Below are 19,442 nucleotides of genomic sequence, written 5' to 3' on the forward strand. Positions count from 1 at the left end.
CTTCACAACTTGAAATACACTCTGAGAATACTCTCTCCAAATTGTTCCTATTTCTTTCATGATAGTTCTCAGTCTATAAGAAATACAGGCAGACAAAGGAGAGGCTATCTTAAGTGCCCTCCTCTGATAATGAGATTGAAGACTGACTTATATGCCATCCTATAGCCTTCACCCAGCAGCTGGTGGAAGTGGAAGAAGACACACACAGCTAAACACTGAACTGAACTAGAATTCAGTTGCAGAGAAGGAGGAGTGATGAGCAAAGGGGTCAAGACTAGGCTGGTGAAACCCATAGAAATAGCTTACCTGAACAAGAGGGAACTCGTGGTTCCCAGACTGATAGCTGGGAAACAAGCATGGGACTGATCCAGACCCCATGAATGTGGGTGTCAGTGAGGAGACCTCGGAAATCTATGGGGCCTTTTGTAGATCAGTACTTATCCCTAGCATAGGAATAGACTTTGGGATCCCATTCCACATAGAGGGATACTCCCTGAGCCTAGACACAAAGGGGTGAGCCTAAGCCCTATCCCAAAGGATATGGCAGACTCTGAAGACCCCCCATGGAAGGCCTCGACCTCCCTGGGTATGGGAGCAGAAAGGGTATGGGATAGGTAGAGTGTTAGTTGGGGGTGGGGGTAGGGGAGAAGGGGAGGCCGAGGGAACTGGGATTGACATGTAAAATAATCTTGTTTCTAAGTTAAATAAAAAATGGAGAGAGAGAAAAAAAGAAAAAAAGAAATACAGGCAGATGAAAGAAAAACAAGATCCAGGATTCTTTCTCTCTAATACAATGAGGGTTGGGGATTCTGAATGGCTGAATTTAGGTAGAGACCAACAGGGGTTACTGGAACATGAGCTCATCCCAAGTTGGGAAAGGAATGAGTGCTAAAGGTGCCCCGGGCAAATTGCAAGTCCATAACAACACTACCACAGGCCCCTACTCATCCCGAGAATACAAGCTGGAACCTGAGAGCCACACCCTGAGTGCTCTGGAAACACCTATGGAGAGGGAACAGTGAGACAGAACTAGCACCAGAGAGGGAACTCCCATCATATCTGTGATTGACATTTAGTTGTGCATGTCTTACTATAGTGAAATTACTTTAATTAATGCAGATTTTCTGAGTGGTCATAAGACTATGGAGTTTAATTGCCAATTCTCAGTTCGGTGCATTTTTCCAGGTTAGTAGACAGTTAATGCAGCTGATACTGACTAGTCAAAAGGTACTGTTCTAAGACCAGTCGCTCAATTCTTTTGCGGGAAGCTTTAGAAGTTATTTGTGTTAACTGGAAAATTAGAAGATCACTGTGGCGTAAATGCTTTATTTGAAAATTTTGAGGCTAAATAAATGTTGTAAAATCTCAAAGAAGAACTGATGCCCCTATCCAGTGTTGCCTGTGGGGAACATGATCAGTACTTTCTACATTTAATTCCTTTGCATGTCTCAGGGATGCCAGATTCAGGCCAGAAGCATTAGACTCACCCTGGCTCTACCCTGAACTTGCTTTGGGACCTTAGGCAAATTGCTGCATGTCTCTGGGCCTCTCTATCTTCATCTATAGAAATGGTTGACTGAGGAGAAATGTTTAGATGACAATTGTCAATCATATGGAGCATTGCAGCACTTTGCATGCATCATCCTCTATTCAGCAAAGACTGATGGGTGTCTGCAATTCAGTGAAGCCCAGCATCAAGTAGCAGCTGATTTAGAGAAGAAAGCTATTACCTGACAGGATGAGGCTTGGAATGAGCAGAAGAGGGGATTCTGGCATTAGAGAGCCCCAGTTGTAATGTTATTCCATAGCTGACTAAGAAGAGAAAAGGGAGCTTTATACTGTGTGTGCTGCTTCTCTCTCTCTCTCTCTCTCTCTCTCTCTCTCTCTCTCTCTCTCTCTCTCTCTCTCTCTCTTTCTGTGTGTGTGTGTGTGTGTGTGTGTGTGTATGTGTGTGCTTCATCTTGTATATCTCTGTGTGTTGTGTGTATGTGCTGGGTGTATGTGTGTTTGCTGGGTGTGTGCTGTGTGTCTGTATGATATGTGTTGTATGCATAGAAATATGTCTCATTTGTTTAGTGGAGTCTCTGGCTTTGTAGTTATAAATTCCTATATTTGTACTTCTGGTGAAGTATATTCATATGAGCCTTTATTTTCTGGTAAGATTATTGTGTTCTTGCTTCTTTGTACTGGAATTCAAAGAAATAATCTATGAGTTTATTTCATTTTCCCAGGCAATTCTACACTTTTTCCTAGATGAGCAGGCTATGGTGTATGTTTAGGATTTGTGGCTTCTTATGAGACTTAATATAGTGTGTTCATATTTAATTCTAAAACATCTAGATTCTCCTTTAAAATAACATTCAGTGTATCTTTAAAGAGAAACCCTATAAACTTTATTTATTTTTGACAATCTCAAGCATGAATGCAATGCATTGTGTTCATATTTATCCCAATTACACTGTCTTATCCCACTCCTGAAAGCCCTTTCTTCTGCCACCTAGTTCCCCTCCTTCTTTCATCAGACTTTTTATTTTTAAACATCCTTATAAAAATGATTATGTGTCTTAAAATACCATAATCTTGAACAGGAATAAATTAGCTCAGGACCTTTCAAAATACACTTTATTTCCCAATCTATATTAGCCTGTGTTCTAGTAACTGCTGGTGGTCCCTGCCTTAAGTTCAGGTTCAGCTCAACCAAGTATGGAAAGTATCTACACACATGATAGAACTGAATCTTAAAGATGCCACCTCTCTTCCTGATAGAGAGGAAGACCCCATCCCCTGCTTTTTGCCTGTTTTCTGTTGTGGTTTGTATATGAACTGTATCACATAAAGGGCTGATGTGTTTGTCAATGGTGGGCTGCTAACATCACTAACTTGCTTTGAGAGTTTCTAGAAACCACAATGTCTCTGAGGCTGCATATATTCACCTGCAGAAGCAAGAAGCTAAGGGAGATTTAATTGACATTTTGTCAATTGCTAGACATGTTCCCAAGTCCCTCATATGTATCACCTCATTTATTCAGCAACAGTGAAGAAACCAGAGCTCACCTCTACAGAAAGTACTGGGTACTCTTTCTGAAAGCAGTACAGCCTAACAGCAGTCTGTCACTAACCAGGGGAGAGTATAAGCACAAGGGATGCTCACCAGCTTCAATAGCCATTTCCTTCAATAACTAGAAGGACAGCAGTCTAATCTGATACACTATATACCAAGGAATTCCCTTGCTGTTTTCTGTGCACTTGGCTCAGCTTCTCCCTACCCCTCTTCCTATGTTATTCCACATGCTATAAATCTTTAAGTCTTAGTTACAAGAAAGGGGGCTTCCATGTTCCAATAATTCAATAATGACTAGTTAACAATGGACCCTACATTTCTCACATTAGAAAATATTTTCAAGGTCATCAGCCTCAGAACCCAAGACTTCAGGAATCATGGAAGTCCACATGAAAAAGATCCATAGTTTCTATCTAATGGTCTTTCCTTTGAGGACAAGAGTGCACTGTGCTTTGAACTTACCATCTGCTCTCTTTGGCAGGCGGTGAAGTATGTCCACAGTAGACAGCGTATGATTGGATCTGGAGACCCTCCGGGAAATTTCCAACTGGACATCGATATTTCAGGGTTAATCTTCTCTCACCATCCCTGTTTTAGCCGAGAGCATGTTTTGGCATCCAAGCTGGCGCAGTTGTATGACCAGTACCTTGCAAGACAGCAAAGAAACAAGACACAATTTCTCACAGATAAGGTACTTGTGTTTTCCATGCTTCTTGTTGATGGGACAGCTTATTCTTAATATAGTGATGACACTTCTAAAATCAAATGTTTCTGTCCCTATTTCACATGTTCTCCCTGTCCAGGATGTATGACACTATCCTACCTAGAGACAAAAAGAAGGTGTCTTTCTTCTTCCTGTTGTGTGATAAAATGCCCAGACAAAAGCAACTTGAAGAAGAAAGGGCAAATTTTGACTCAGTTCAAGATACAATTCATCACAGTGAGGAAGTTAAGTTTGAAGCAACTCATCACATCTATTATCCAGACAAAGAGTAACAAATGCATACTGGCTAGTGCTCAGCTATTTTTCCATTTTATATGGTCCAGGTTCTCTGCCTAAGGAATGGTGTTGCCCACAGTAGGTGGGTCTTCCCATCCCAATTAACTAGGTCAAGAGAATCCCTCACACACATGCCCAGATGCCAACACATGATTCTAGATTTTATCAAAATTGGGATTAAGTATTACAGGAAAGTGTAGATGGTATACAGTCAAAGAGCCCAAATTCTGCATCACATATTTGCCTTAAAGAGGAAGGTTTGGGTGTGCTACCAGTGATTTCACCAATGAGGAGAGCACACCATGAGATTCAGTTATTACTTGATGAAGCAATCTTGGATCCTGAGACTACTGGTGCCTTGAGAATATGCCTGTCCTTAGAAAAATTCTCATTTTTATGTAGGTATCCCCACAGTGTAGCACTCACACACAGGCCAGTTGCTTCAGCTGGTGCAGAGAAATGGCTACCCTTTGGATTCTTTTTAGTGTGAGACTATCCCATGGGACTTCTACTGGCAATTGTGGCTTCAGACAATTTTAGACTGCTGCAGTGACCTTAACTCTGCATAAGAGGCTACCCTATAATACTTCCTCTAGCATTGTGATCTCTTCATATCAAAAGAATACTATTGTGCATTAAGAACCAGAATAGCCCAGTGTTATCTTTGAAAGTAAAATTGTTTCTGAGAAACTCAGTAAAATTTATATTTCTAATGAACATTTGAATTATCTGGGCCCAAAGCAAAGATGGATAAACACTGTCTCATAGAATTCCAGATTCATAAAAACAGATGCAGCGATTCTTTGTCAGCATTGGTTTTAGTGTTTTGGTGACAGTCTGGAGATGGTCAGAGACTTGAGTATCCACAGAAGTGCTCTCACCATCCCACTCAGGATTTCAGATTTCTAACACAAAACTTCTGCCCTTATCTTGTTAAGCTTCAAGCACTAAGAAAAGCCATTCAGACTGGACTTAACCCAGAGAAACCTCATCAGTCTCTCGACACAACCCAAAAAACCATCAATGAATACAAATCTGAAATTCGGTGAGTAAAGGTTTCAAGGGCTCCCCTGGTTCCCTATTAGCCGTGTATTTACAGTTCATATTTACAGACTTTTTTAAAAATGCATGCAATTCATGTGAATTTCTGCCAAATGAAACAATGATAGCAATAATCTAACATATGGATGCAGAATTTAAAGGAATGAGGATGTGAAGAAAGATTAGCAATCAATCAAGGAAGAGGGAGGGGCTCACAAGCCCTAACTCCCTTACCTCTGACTGTTGGCTATATATAGACTCTGGGAGAGGAGGGAATCACTGCCTCTAGCCACCAGGCTCCAACAGATAGCTCCAATCCCACAGTCACACAGATGGCCTTGGTTGATCTCACAGGGCCATGAACATGATTTGTGGGGAGGGTACAGAGTGGACAGGGGAGTAGGGAGGTAAAAGGAGTAAGAATAAAGTGTATGCATGTGAAATTATAAAAAAGTAATTTAAACAATCAGTCTAGCACAAAAAGGTGCCCACTAGCTGGAATACAAAGTTTCAGGAGTATGTGCTCTAGGGAGACACATGTCTATGTCACAGAGAGACACATGCCAGGATGTGTGCAGCATCATTCACAAAAGTGAGAGTTAGAAATAACCCAATGCTACCAGGATCACACCTGTGCAGACACAGACATCTGCCCATGATGGATGAGCCTGATAGCATGCTCCCACATGGGTGAATCTGCAAAGCAGCATGGAATGATAAATCCCACTAGCTGTTTTCTGTGTGGTGTGGCCCACGAAGCAGTAAGAACACGTGAACAATACTCATTTATCATGAGTAACCCATCTGAACTGCAAACAGGTACATACCCTGTTCTTTGTTGAGGAGGGGGGTATAAGATTGAGGAAGGGTATCCTCAGTTGTAATCATAACATTTCATTGAAAAAGAAATCATGAATAACATGCAATGTCAGTGGGTGGCATCATGTTTAGTATCTATAATTTTCTGTTCCTTTGAGTTAGTCATAATTTTAAAATTCAAAACATAAAGCCCTGATCATTGCTCCTAAATTAGGAAATATAGAATATGAAATTCCTACCCCCTCAGAGAAAAGCCTGGTGAGCAGTTTCTTTATGGTTTCATATACTGTGGGTATGTGTGCACGTGTTTTATTGTTTTGAAGAAGCCTTGAATATTCTATTCTGTCACCTGCTTTTTCTATGTGCCCTGTATCTTCACCCTTTCCTTCTCGCTGAATATCTAAGTCTCTATTGTTCAAAGGCCACCATTTATTATAATAGCTTTACTATAGAGTGTGAAGTCTCCAGTGGCAGGCATTACTCAGATAATATTTAAATTGTGCAATAATTAAAAACCCTAAATCTGTGTGTTAGTATGTGGGTATTTCTACAGAACAAATTCTTAGAATAGAAAATAATAATCTTGGAGTTTCAATGTATGTTTTTCTTTCTCCAATCTAGGCATGAATTGGAAATTCTTCTCTCAAAGTGGGAATTAGTGCAGTTTATATACTGGAAAAGAATGAAAAGTATGCTTAAAATGGAAAGTATTATTATTGTTATAGCTATGTTTGGCAAAGCCTTACTCATTTGTAGACAAGTCTGGCTTCGAAATTGTTGCAGTCCTCCTGCCTCAGCCTGTCAAATGCTGGAGATACAGGCATGTAGGTTCTTCTAAAATTATTTCTTATACTTAAAACATCATAGCTTCTACATGAGGATAATTTTAGTTTTAGTGTAGAGTGTGAAAACAGTGATGGGCTTGAGAGAGAAAGAGATGGAGAAAGAGGAGGGCGAGAAAGAAGTGGAAGGAAACAGACATATAAAGAGGTGGAGAAGGGAAAGTTTAGGAGAAACATGATAAATCTGTCTTCAAAACAATCATGGTTTTTCCAGAACTGTATGATGAATCACTATGAAAAACAGCTGACTTGTGTGTGAGGTAGACTCACAGACACAGAGCCACTACAGTTACCCCACAGCCATTAGAGATGAAAACTTCTTAGTATCAGCATATATGGTACAGTAAAAAAAGGGGTCCAGGCCCTCTTTGAGTTTCCACTAAGAGAAACTAACCTTGTGTAGATGGCCTATTCTAGGATAGCTTATTGAGTGGGCCCTTTCCTTAACCCCGTGAAACCATCCGGTCATATCCAACTCCCCTATGACTTCCAAGCCTGACATCTGCTGAGTCCCGGGTTGGTATATTTAACCTGGAATGGTACCATTTGAAGAATTTTCCAAATTCCTGACTTTTTAAAGCAACATTGTGACTCTGTTGCTGGCTCCCTAAACAAGAGTCAGAAAGTATAAGGCAGGGATCATAGATGCCATGTGTTGCAGGGAAGTCTCTACCGGGGCTTCACACTAGATGTGCTCCCTCTTGAGTGAATAAGAATTCAAGGACTACAGGTACCATCCATCTATGGCCAAACATCCATACCATCTCTACTCATTATCCTGCTCCTCACTCACTCACCCTGCCTCTGAGGCAGATTTTACTGCAGGTAGCCCCTGAGACCTCTGCAGCTCTCTCAGCTGATGGACATTGACATTCAGTCCCACGTACATCTCTTCCATGATGATATAGTTGTCCTTCTTATTGTCCTTGGTCCATTCTACCTCTTCCGCCTAGCTAATGAAACTGCAAAATGTCTCAGGTGTTGTTGTCTTAGCCCTTTAAAACCTGCATTCTCTCCGAAAAGGCATCCTCTCACATAGAGGCCAGTGGCTCTGAAAGTCTTCTCAGAGCTGGGTACCCTGTCCACACTGCAGACCTGCTCACCTATGCAAGATTGTAGATGATGTACTACCCCATGCCTGACTCAACAATCATGCCCCCCCCCTTCTTCCACAGCTCGATCACCATTTCTAACTAAATGTTCTTCTGGGGTTCTTTGCTTATTTAACTCATATGGCAATTATTTTTGTTGTTGAGAAATGGTTTCAGTATCTCTGAGAAATTGTTTTGTTGGGAACTGCAAAAGGAAGTAGAAAAAAAATCTGAAGGTGTTACATAACTTAGTAAACTAAACTGATATTTCAGTTTAAAAAAAATAAGGCAAGGGAAGTAGCAAATAATGGGATAAAGGAAGATCAGACCTTTAACAATGACAGTCCTCTGAGGAACGGTGGCCAGGCTAGGGTCCACACACACACCATATGTGTTAAGTTATCATCACAGAAAACCTGCAAAGTGAGCTCTGTTAGCACACCTATTTTACAGGTGAGCATGGAGAAGTGACACAGTTCATCCAAGGCCAGCTAGTGGATGCCAAAGCCAGAAGGCACAGCAGGTTGTCACCCTCCTGCTTTCACAGGACATCAGAGATCTCTGAGTCTTGGCTCTCTGACAGTAGCTATCATGCTTTGGCACCCCCTTTCCGCTGCTACCCACTGAACATCTAGGCAGCTAGACCCCTTACTTCTCTAAACTGTCTCTACAGCCCAAGTCGTTCCAAGTAAAACCATCATTCCCTGGCCTGCCCACAGCCAGGATTTCTGCAGTGCTGGCTCCTGTGGCTTCTCCAGATGTTCTCATAGGTAGACCCATGTCATGCCAAGGTGTCACCACTCACGTGGATGTCCGTCTTCTAAGCTAAACTGCAAACTGCCTGAGCACAGAGACACTACCTTTTCTAGATGTGTCTGTATCCCCCAGGACTGCACATGACACCTATTCTAAATTAATCCACTAGCTGATTTATGGTGTACTGAATTTGGGGTCTGAATTTGGCTAATGTTCGTGAAGAATGCTTAAATAATGTATTAGATGATTCCAAAGCAGGTTAAATAACTGACATGAAGACAAAGGCATTTTCAAATGCCACCTCCTCAGTTGAAACCAAAAATACTTCTCATCTCATTAGCACTAAAATTCTCCAAAGCAGACAACAGCATTGCATCACCTCTGTGAAGAACTCGTGATTTGTGTGGACACAGAGGGACCTCAGTACTTGGCTGACAACTGGGACGCCAGCATTCTTAATCCATGACAACTACTCCTGCTGGTCCCTTCCTTTCATAACTACAAAGGCAGCTGTCAGTTGGACAGAGCCTACTTTGAAAAAGAATTTGAAAAGATAATTTAGTTTCAGATTCAGCTAGAGAGAATAAATAAGCAAACTTCCAAAACATAGATCTCATCCTATTACCTTCTCTTTTCTACTCCTTTTCATAGCTCCCAATGAAAGTTTCTCAGAAATATTGAAAACTCTTAGCAAGAAAAATTGCCATATGAGTGAATTAGAGAAGTGAAGAATCCCAAATTTACTTAGAAACTGTGGCAGAGCTGTGGAAGAAGAGAAAGTTGATGTTAAGCAGAGAGCTGAGTTGCAGTTTTGTAGCCCCATATAAAAGGGAGGGTTGGCTCTTGCAGATGTCTACTTCGATATGCAACCATGAAGCATTATTAATGTTTTATTATTAACTAACACAACTGATTCAACCACATCAATTATAACATCTCATAGGCAAACTCGAAAATTGCGTGACGCTGAGCAAGAGAAAGATCGAACACTGCTTAAGACCATCATAAAGGTTTGGAAAGAAATGAAGTCACTGCGCGAGTTCCAGAGATTTACCAACACACCCCTGAAGCTGGTCTTGAGAAAGTAAGAATTCTCAAATACCGGTTTATTGGGCTGTAACATACATCAAGAAAGATGTGTAGTGCATAGATACCATTTAAAAACTGCCAGAAAACAGCAGCAGCCTTGTAACCGCTTCCTGGGCTGAGAAAGAGCATTTCAGGCACCTGACAGTCCCCACGCCTCTCACCAGCAGCAGTAACAGCTGTCTGGACTTCTGTGGTTGTCATTTTCTTTGCTCTGTGCATAACCTCTAAGAACACACACTTTAATATTACTTGTCTTTCACTTTTATAGAACCAGTGTATAATATACAGTCACTTCCTTGTATTTTATTTATTTCCATGATTGACAGTGTGTAACTATAGCTCTGTTTATAAAACCCTACTATAGGAGCTGAGGAGATGGCTCTGTTGAGAGAACACTTGCAGCATGAGCATTAAGACCTGAGATCAGATCCCTAGCACCCATGACAGACTCCAGGCATGCTTGCACAATCTGGAATTCTAAGCTTGGGAGTGGGGATGGGGGAACAGATGGATTCCAGAAGTCTCTGGCCAGCCAGTCTAGCCAACTGATGAGAACCGAGTTCAGGAAGAGAAGCTATCTCAAAAGATAAGCAGACAACAATAGTGGAAGACACTAAATATTTATTTCTGGCTTCTAGATGTGCATGTGTGTGCGCACACACACACACACACACACACACACACACACACACACACACACACACACACATTCACTATATTTCCAAATTTCCTTTTAGTATGCATTCACCTAGGTTTCCAAAAATGTCCCTGGAAGTAAATTGTTGAGTTCTAAGGGACAGATATCTCCACTTGACATTCTTACTCCAAATGCACTCAAGGGGTGATGCTGCTTAATGCTGTCCCCAGTGTCCTTGTTACCAGGTTGGGAATCAAACATCTGTTGGTGTAATTTGTTTCCCTGACTACTCATAAGGGAGGGCCTTTTATGAATTAGTCATATTTATACCCTTTTGTGAGATGTTTGAGATTTGGCCAATTTTTTAATGGCCTTAGATGTCTTATTTATGCACTATTTTGCCTATTTGTAATATGCAAATTAGGGAAAAAGTTGACCAGAAAGCAGATGAGGATGAATATGAAGCAGAGATTCAAGCTGAGATCCATGAATTGCTGGAAGAGCACATGGAAGAATACACAAGGAAGATGGAAGAGTACAGAGCATTGCATCAGCAGTGGAAGGCCTGGAGGAAGGCCCAGGTTTGTAAAACATCATTCATCCCAGAGTAGAACTGCCTAGGGACAGCCTGAGATGGTAAACCCCTGAGACAGGAGGAGGGAAGCTAGAACAGCATGCCACATGTGGGTGGGAGGGGGTCTCCTTGCTGAGGTAAAAAGGGACTGTCTGGTTAGTATGTTTGTTCAAAAACCCACCCTAACCCTGTGCTATATACAGACACTGTATTAATAGTATTGTTTATAATCAGTAATGTACACATCAAAAGTGTATTTTCCATGTGTGGTCACTCTAAATGGAGGGTCCTGCAAATGCTCTGCAAATGTTGCCTCATTTCAGAAGCCTTATGGTGGGAGGTGTTCTGTGCCTGTCTCCACTTGGTAAGAAAACTAAGGCAAGGGGCTGATGGAGACAGGATGGGGTGAGGGTGCCCAGTTCTCCCTGTATGAGCACTACGGTCCTGAAGGACAGTCCTGGAGATCATTTGGAAGCCAGGTCACCTCTCACCCAACAGAGGGCCAAAAAGAAGAAAAAGAAGCAAACAGCAGAAGAGCACCCTGAGGAGGAGGAAGAGGCTGAGGAGCCCTTTCCCGAGGAGATCAAGAAGCCCATCCCCCCAGAGCTCACTGACCCAGCTGTCATAGAACAGCAGGTGCGTGAGCGAGTAGCCCACAGCAGGAGGAGGCCAGGGGAGCCCACACTGGTTCCAGAGTTGAGTCTGGCAGGGAATGTGACCCCCAATGACCAGTGTCCCAGGTAAGCACATGTTCTAACCATACATGATATTGGAATGTACCAGGTAAATACATGTTCTGTACATTGATGACATTGGAGCATACTCATATGTACCCATACACACATATCAGTACCCAGTGATATATACATATATACACATATCTTACCACCCTACACTGTATACATTGAGAACTCCCTCATGCATAGGCATGAGGGTGAACAAGTGAAAGTGTTGATGCATGCTTACTTTGGTGATTCCCTAGGGTTCTCCCACCTGTGTACCCCACTTGTCACTCAGAAGCACTCATGGGAGAAGAACCCCAATGCAAGCCAATGCCTGCACTCCACAGTGGCTGTCTATACCCATGCCCCCTCCTGCTAGCACAAGCCATTATGAGCTGCCTGACATTGGTGGGTGCTGGCAACCAAACTCGGGTCCTCTAGAAAAACAGGAACATCTTGCCCACTGAGCCATCTCTCCAGTCCTGAATTAACTTCATTGAACAAGGAGTATGTTTACTTAAGATTTTGTTTTATATGCAAACGTAAGTCACATTTAAGAAATCAAGGAAGCTGAAGTACAACTTCAGCTCTTGCTCAGTCCCCCATGCCCTTTTCAGTACCTGTCAATGCCTTTCCCATTAGTTCCATGCCACAACATTCAATTATAGCAAGCTCCTCAAAACTTTTCACTGTCCAGGTCAAATGGGGGCTAACATGACCAATAGAGTTGTCATGTCTCTTGTCATGTTCAGTATCCACTTAACAAATGCATGGTGATTCTTAGTAAGTTAACACTAACTACAGCTGTGTATGGTCTTACTTTGCAGGGTGGAAGTCTTGAGAAGGGAAGACGTTAGGAGACGCTCTGTGTACTTAAAGGTGGTCTTCAATAGCAAGGAGGTGTCCAGGACTGTTAGCCGACCTCTAGGGGCAGATTTCCGAGTTCACTTTGGACAGATTTTCAATTTGCAAATATTCAATTGGCCAGAGAGCTTAATGCTTCAGGTATGTCTGTTAACTATAATCCCTGCCCCAAGAAGTTTTAAGATGGTTTTAAATCATCTATGGGCCCCTTAGTGATCAAATGTCTCTACGTAAAGTCAGTGAAAACAGATAGGTCACTACACTCACTGTTTAAAAAGGCTAGTAGTGTAACCACTTGGACCAGAGAGCCCCACAGTTGATTTTCCAAAGAAATATTTCAATCCAACCATCTGCCAGGATCCAGACATGCTCTCTTACTGTCTCCTAGATAATGCTAGATCCCATCATGTTGATAATATTAATTATCATGACACCCTATCCCAGGAAACTAGAGTAACTCAGAATCAGGCTGTCAACAGCTTAGTCACAGAAAAGAATATAAGATGGTCCCCTGGTACCATAACGACACAACTCAAGGCTGGGGGCAGACTAGCACGAAGACTAATAATGTAGACTGATACCTGAGAGCACATCTGTTGCCACCTCTACTGACTGAATCTCATCCCTGGGTTCCAGGTCTATGAAACTATTGGTCACAGTGGTACAATCTTGCTAGCTGAAGTCTTCTTGCCTATCCCTGAGACTACCATTGTCACGGGAAGGGCCCCCATTGAAGAGGTGGAGTTCAGCAGTAACCAGCATGTGACTCTAGACCATGAAGGAGTTGGAAGTGGTAAGCAAAGCTAATTGTTCTCAGTAGCTCATGGTTTTCCCTGTCAAATTTGAATATATCTTTTGTCACTTCATAGAGAATTATAAATTATCACCAAATAATTATAAAATTGGCCTCAAAAATTCAAAAGAAGCCAGGGACAATGGCTCACACCTGTGACCCTAGCACTTGGGAACTAAAGCAGGAGGACTGCCAAAGTTTCAAGCACAGAATAAAACACCATCTCAAAAAGGAGGAGGGGTGGCTAACAAGGTAGCTTAATAGGTAAACCCTGAGGGCCTGAGTCAAATCTCTAGGACCCTCATGGCAATTTTTTTCAGTCTTTAACATGTATTCATAAGATACAGGATTGTTTACCAAGTCATTTCTTTATGAAAAGATGTATGACTACACCACTATAAAGTATTGTGTAGTATGGATTAAAGAGCTTCAATATGATCTTTATCCTAGTTTTAATAATCTTTTTAAAGAAATAATTTGAAATTAAAATGAAACATTGTGCATATATACCACAGTTATAGAGATGTATAAGGGTAAAAGATATTAACTTTAATCATTATATGGAGATTATTTATTAACATTCTCAATTCTAAATTCTAATAAGACATATGATGGAACCTCCCCAGCATGTTTCCTAACTTCTTTTTTTTTTAAAAGAGCGCCTACATTCTTTTTTTAAAATTTATTTAATTTTATGTACATTTTTATGATGGTGTCAGATCCTCTGGAACTGGAGTTACAGACAGTTATGAGCTACTATGCAGGTGCTAGGAATTGAACCTGGGTCCTCTGGAAGACTAGCAAATGCTCTTAAACCACTGAGCCATCTCTCCAGCCCCTTCTTAACTTCTTTTTAACCTATGTGATTATCTTTTTCTTTCACTGCTAGAGTCCTCCAAAGTCATCAGTTCACTCTTGGCCATATCTAGTCATTGAAATTCAGCACTGTTTTCACCTTCCACTTACTGTATTTTTCAACTCTAGAAATTGCTTCATCCTAGTCAGTTTTGAATGCTTTTTACTTTCATTAGGCTCGAAATCATTTCTTTTTCATTTACTCAAATCCATTTATGTAAACATATTAAAAATTCTAAATATGTTTAGCATTTTAGCACAGTCCTTTAATCCCAGGAGGCAGAGGCAGACAGATGTCTGTGAGTTTTAGATCAGCCTGGTCTACATAGCAAATTTCAGGACAGCCAGGGCTACACATGGAGACCCTGTTCCTCCATCTAATTTTCTCCCAAATATTCTCTCTAATCATTATAATACATATCTCTATACTTATTGACCTAATTCCACTGCTTCTCACTTCCTCATTGGTCTGGTAACTTTTTAATCTTTACTTCATATCTGAAACTTCAACTTGAGGATTCTTTGAGGCTCCAATTCTAAAAGTCTGGAGATTCCAGCTTAACTACAGGTAGAATGGTGACAAGCTACATGACTTCGGGAGCCATGTATCCTGTCTGAATACCATCTTCCTCATTCATAAAATGCACCCAGTGATACCTCCTTTAATGTGTAATGATAAGGGTGGCACTGCAGGGGGACAGTGCTACTGGCTTACACAGTGCAACTGAAATTCCAGACAGTGAAGATACCATAGCGCCTAAAAACTTTTATTTCCTTTAGTTAATTAAACATAACTGTATAGACTGATTTTATCATTAATTTCCAACTTGTGGGAATCAACACAGAGAACCCTTGTGATAGCCACAACAGTTTAACTCTTAGCTTGCCTGTTGCTTGCCAAGCCTCCAGAAGTCTCTAAGGCCTCACTTCCTTTCAGTGGCATTAAACATAAAGTGTTTCTTTGGTTTGTTTATTTGTTTGTTTGAGACAGGGTCTCTACATAGTCCTGGCTATCCTGGAACTTGCTGTGTAGATTAGTTTGGCCTGGAACTCAGTGATCTCACCTGCCCTGTATGCCTGGCCAGAAAGTGTTTCTTTTGATTTTTAATTTGTTTTTATGTATGAGAACTCTTGCATATATACTTGCAGGCCAGAAGAGGGCATCAGATCCTATTATGGATGGTTGTGAGCTACCATGTGGTTGCTGGGAATTGAAATCAGGAATTCTGGAAGATCAGCCAATGCTCTTAACCGCTGAGCCATCTCTCCAACCCCCAGAAAGTGTTTCTGATCAGGCTTCCTTGACCACAACTTGAAGAGTCCACAACCCTGCACATGTTTTATATCTTCTTCCTTGATGCTTACTGCTCACCAGTGTGCCAAGCATATATCTCATTTACCAGCTCCATTATACATACTCGAACATAAACATCATAAGAGCAGGGCTCGGTTTTTGTTTTTTTGTTTTTTTTTTTTTAAGAGCTCACAGCAGCTCTTTTCTTTTGATTCGTTTAAATGCATTTCTTTATGTAATATGAATAATAAAAACCCAGAGACTTAATATTGAGGCTCAAGCTTCAAGCTGAAGATCAGGAAAGCAAAGTAGCCAAGCCACTAGGTCTTACCTTAACCTCAGGCTAAAAGGGCTGATACTATCTCCATGAGCTCTCCACTAATCCTCAGACTGCTGCCTCTCCTCAATGTGGCTTGAGAATTGGTGCCTGATTCTGACCACTGAAGACCCTGATCCTATCTTTTATATCCCTCTAGTGCTAGGATTAAAGGCATGAGCTCTGTTACTCTTTTAGACTGATTCAATCTCCTGTAGCCCTGGGTAGCCTTGAGCTCGGAGAGAGCCATCTGCCTTTGTCTCCTGAGTCCTGGGATTAAAGGTGTGTGTCACCACTGCCTGCCTTCTATGGCTAACTATTATAGCTGCTTTGCTATTTTGATCTCCAGTGGCTTTAATAAATCATAAACAATATTATCACCACATCTTTACTGCTAAGTTCAGCCTAAAGCCAAATAGGAATGTGTAAATGTCTTAAATAAATGAACAAACACCTGCGTTTGAAATACTTTCTAGAAGAATACTATCATTTCCCTTATATGTAAAAGAGCTGCAGTTCCGAGTAGTTTAGTTTTTCAGACTTCTCACAGCTGTGAAATGGCAGAACCCAGATACTGCACACTGATGGTCTTAAGGATAGCACACCATGGAAACTCTACTCTCAGCTGTTTGAGAGAGCCTGATTCTGTGTAGCTTTACCTGCAGTGGTTTGGGCTTGGATCATGTTCTCCATCCCTCCACCCCAACTCCAAGTTCCATCTCTCTATCATCAGCACTCTTGACAGGCCTGTGCTGTTGTCTCCCTTCTAAACATCATCCTGTTGACCTTGATGTCCCTTAGGAGTGCCCTTCTCCTTTGAAGCTGATGGCAGCAATCAACTGACTCTGATGACCTCAGGGAAGGTGTCCCACAGTGTGGCATGGGCTGTTGGAGAAAACGGGATTCCTTTAATTCCTCCACTGTCACAGCAGAACATTGGATTTCGAAGGTAACATGTCTAGAATGAACTGGTGACCAGTGTCATTGTTATAATTGTAACATGGTGTGGAGGGGGGGGGGGGATAGCTTGGGATGTTCTTTCCTTTATTTCTAGCAGCCTGCATTTCACGGTACTTTTACATTTTTTTCTTGAGAGAAATTTAGAATACTATTCACCTGACATATATGGGATGGGCATTGGTGGCAGATACACCCCCTCCCCAAAATTCATTTAATCATCTCAGAAAATCTCTGTGTTCTTTTTTTCACCTCAGGAACACAGAGGTGCACAGCATATGGTTATATATTTCTCTCTTACTAAAGGTTATTTGATAGTGATTGGCAGAGCTTGCTGGATTTGGGAAACTTCCTGCTCTCCAGTCTCTTTCCCAAGTGCTAGATCTCAGGTCCTCCATCAGAGCAGAAGGGGGATCCCTGGCCTCCCAGTCTAGCCCAGGTGGACCCTGTGATGTGCTGTTGGTCCAGGCAGTCTGCAGCCTGGAAAACCTCTATCAGGGGCGCTCTCTGTCATCCCCTATAGATACATCACTAGTCAGCCACCTTATCATTTGGTCATGGTTGTCCCATCTCTGAAGTAAAAGGCTATATAGAACCAGAAAGGTGTTTGCGGCCAAGCCTGACAACCAGTTTAATCCTTGGAATCCACATGGCAGAAGAGGAGAAAGGACTCTTGAAGCTTGTTCTCTGTTCTCCACACACATGGTATACATGCCCATACCATGTGTGCACACATGCATGCATGCACACACATACAAATATGAGTAAAATGATACATCTCCATCAACCAGACATCTTTCCAAATGACTTCAACATATGGAAAATCAAAACAAGATTTTGCTTTGTCCCCTTCATGTCCTACATATCCCCATACCAACCTGCCACAAGTAAATGAAGCCATGTGCCCAGAATCACTTCTGATAGGACCTGGCTGTGGCCTGCAGCTAGGCATTTTCTGATCTTGACACTGGAATTTAGTGCTGAGGATATCCCCTAAGCTAAAGCTTTGGCCTCTCCAGAAGTAAAGCAGGAAATGGGCAAGTAAAGTGTGATAAATCCCACCTCAGCCATGCTGAGCATGAATCTCCTTTAAGTTCTGTGTCCAAAGCTGCTGTCCGAGTGGCCTGGGAGCTGAGGCATTCAGAGTTCCCTAGACCACAGCAGCCAGGATGTGACATGAGGAACACCTCACTGCATTGGGCAGAGTTGTGGCATTAGGTCACATGGGCACTCCTATTCCTACTTCTTTATTGCCTTACAGCATATTTAATAATCAAGCAAAGAAAGCAACCAGAGTTTCCGTAGTGAGCTTCCTCTTGTAGAAGGTAATGGTGTCTGTAAGCAGTGTTGACTCTGCTGAAGTCAAGCTTCTGATTGCTTCTCTTGTGTTTTTTTTCCAGTGTTTTGAAGAGGGCAGATGCCATCTCATCCATTGGCACATCAGGGCTGACGGACATAAAGAAGCTAGCCAAGTGGGCAGCAGAGTCCAAGCTTGACCCCAATGACCCTAACAATGCCCCTTTAATGCAGCTGATCTCGGTAACATGGCCAAAGATGCATAAACTGTTTCTAAATTCTGAGATGATAAAATACGATGATGCCCTTTTCATGCATTTTCTTTTGCAGTTCTCTGTACAGCTGTTTAAGAATGCAAGAGCTGTCATTCACAGGTGAAAATCTCAGCTCTGCCACCTCCCTGGCTGTGAGACACAGTTGAGCATCAATGCCCTGTGCTGTCCTCACAGTGGATGAGGAAGATACGAGCTGATGTGCAAAAGCTCTTAGATGGACACACAATCCACATACAGTATAACTACTGTTTCTGCAACCTCTGATAAGCCCCCAAAGAAAGGTTCTATTTCTCCACTACACAGAGAGAAAACTAACTTTAGACTCAGAGCTGCTTGTTCACAACCATGCTGATAATAACCAGATCCCAGGTCCTCTTCTTATGCTTTCAGTACTGATGGGGTAGTTTATGAAATTTGTCTACAGCCATGTGACCCTGAACATACACAATTTATCTTTCTTGGAATCAAATACATTGGGATGAACTGTCTCAAAATTACTATGAACAAGTGGGTGTCTCACAGGTGATCGTACAACACATGTTCATCATCATGGCCAATCAGATGGATAATAATCAGTGTTGTGAAACTTTCATTTTCATCCAAGTTTCAAGACAAACCATTTTATTCAGCCTTTGCTCTTTACCAATATTCCTCTGACATGATGCTGCTTAGTATAGAGAATAGTCATATCAGAAAGAAGAGCCCATGCCACCTCAAGTGCAATGTACTTTATAGAATATTTTCATGTCATGTCTTAATTACTATCTTGAAATCATCAATAGATGTACTTATCTATTCACATCCTTTTATTTACTTTTTACCCACTAGTTTTTCCATGGAAAAACAAAGCACAGGGGTTTCCTTTTAATTGTCCTCTCTTTGTGGGCCAAGAGTTTCCCTAGGATAAGAGCAGGGTCCCCTTTGCCTTCCTTTGGCTCCAGAAAGTCCCTGCTCATTTCCTATCAGGAGGTCATGGCTGGAAAAGCACCACGCCTGGAGGCTAGCAGTACCTGATGGCTAGCAGTGCCCGGAGGCTGGCAGTGACTGGAGGGAATGTAGCCACTCTGCCAGCTTCTCTGTGGTGTCCAGGAGCTGTCCTTCCTGGGCCCTAGAACTTGGCTAGCCCATGCCCATCTCTGGTTCACTCCCAATAACCAAGG

At 41.9% G+C, this 19,442-nt stretch overlaps 1 protein-coding gene across 5 annotated transcripts in view; it reads left to right on the forward strand.

The window, feature by feature from the left end:
• Window positions 1-19,442, forward strand: part of Cc2d2a (coiled-coil and C2 domain containing 2A) — an 84,334-nt gene that overhangs the window by 36,716 nt on the left and 28,176 nt on the right. For all 5 annotated transcript variants that reach the window (XM_035453472.1, XM_027387012.2, XM_027387010.2 and 2 more), the window contains 9 exons: window positions 3,543-3,752; window positions 5,000-5,106; window positions 9,554-9,694; window positions 10,761-10,917; window positions 11,409-11,650; window positions 12,460-12,637; window positions 13,133-13,289; window positions 16,556-16,703; window positions 18,112-18,250. In XM_035453472.1, the coding sequence (XP_035309363.1) occupies window positions 3,543-3,752; window positions 5,000-5,106; window positions 9,554-9,694; window positions 10,761-10,917; window positions 11,409-11,650; window positions 12,460-12,637; window positions 13,133-13,289; window positions 16,556-16,703; window positions 18,112-18,250 (1,479 nt within the window). The remainder of the gene's footprint in view (window positions 1-3,542; window positions 3,753-4,999; window positions 5,107-9,553; window positions 9,695-10,760; window positions 10,918-11,408; window positions 11,651-12,459; window positions 12,638-13,132; window positions 13,290-16,555; window positions 16,704-18,111; window positions 18,251-19,442) is intronic.

The sequence above is a fragment of the Cricetulus griseus genome (assembly GCF_003668045.3).
Source record: "Cricetulus griseus strain 17A/GY chromosome 1 unlocalized genomic scaffold, alternate assembly CriGri-PICRH-1.0 chr1_1, whole genome shotgun sequence".
NCBI lineage: Eukaryota > Metazoa > Chordata > Mammalia > Rodentia > Cricetidae > Cricetulus > Cricetulus griseus.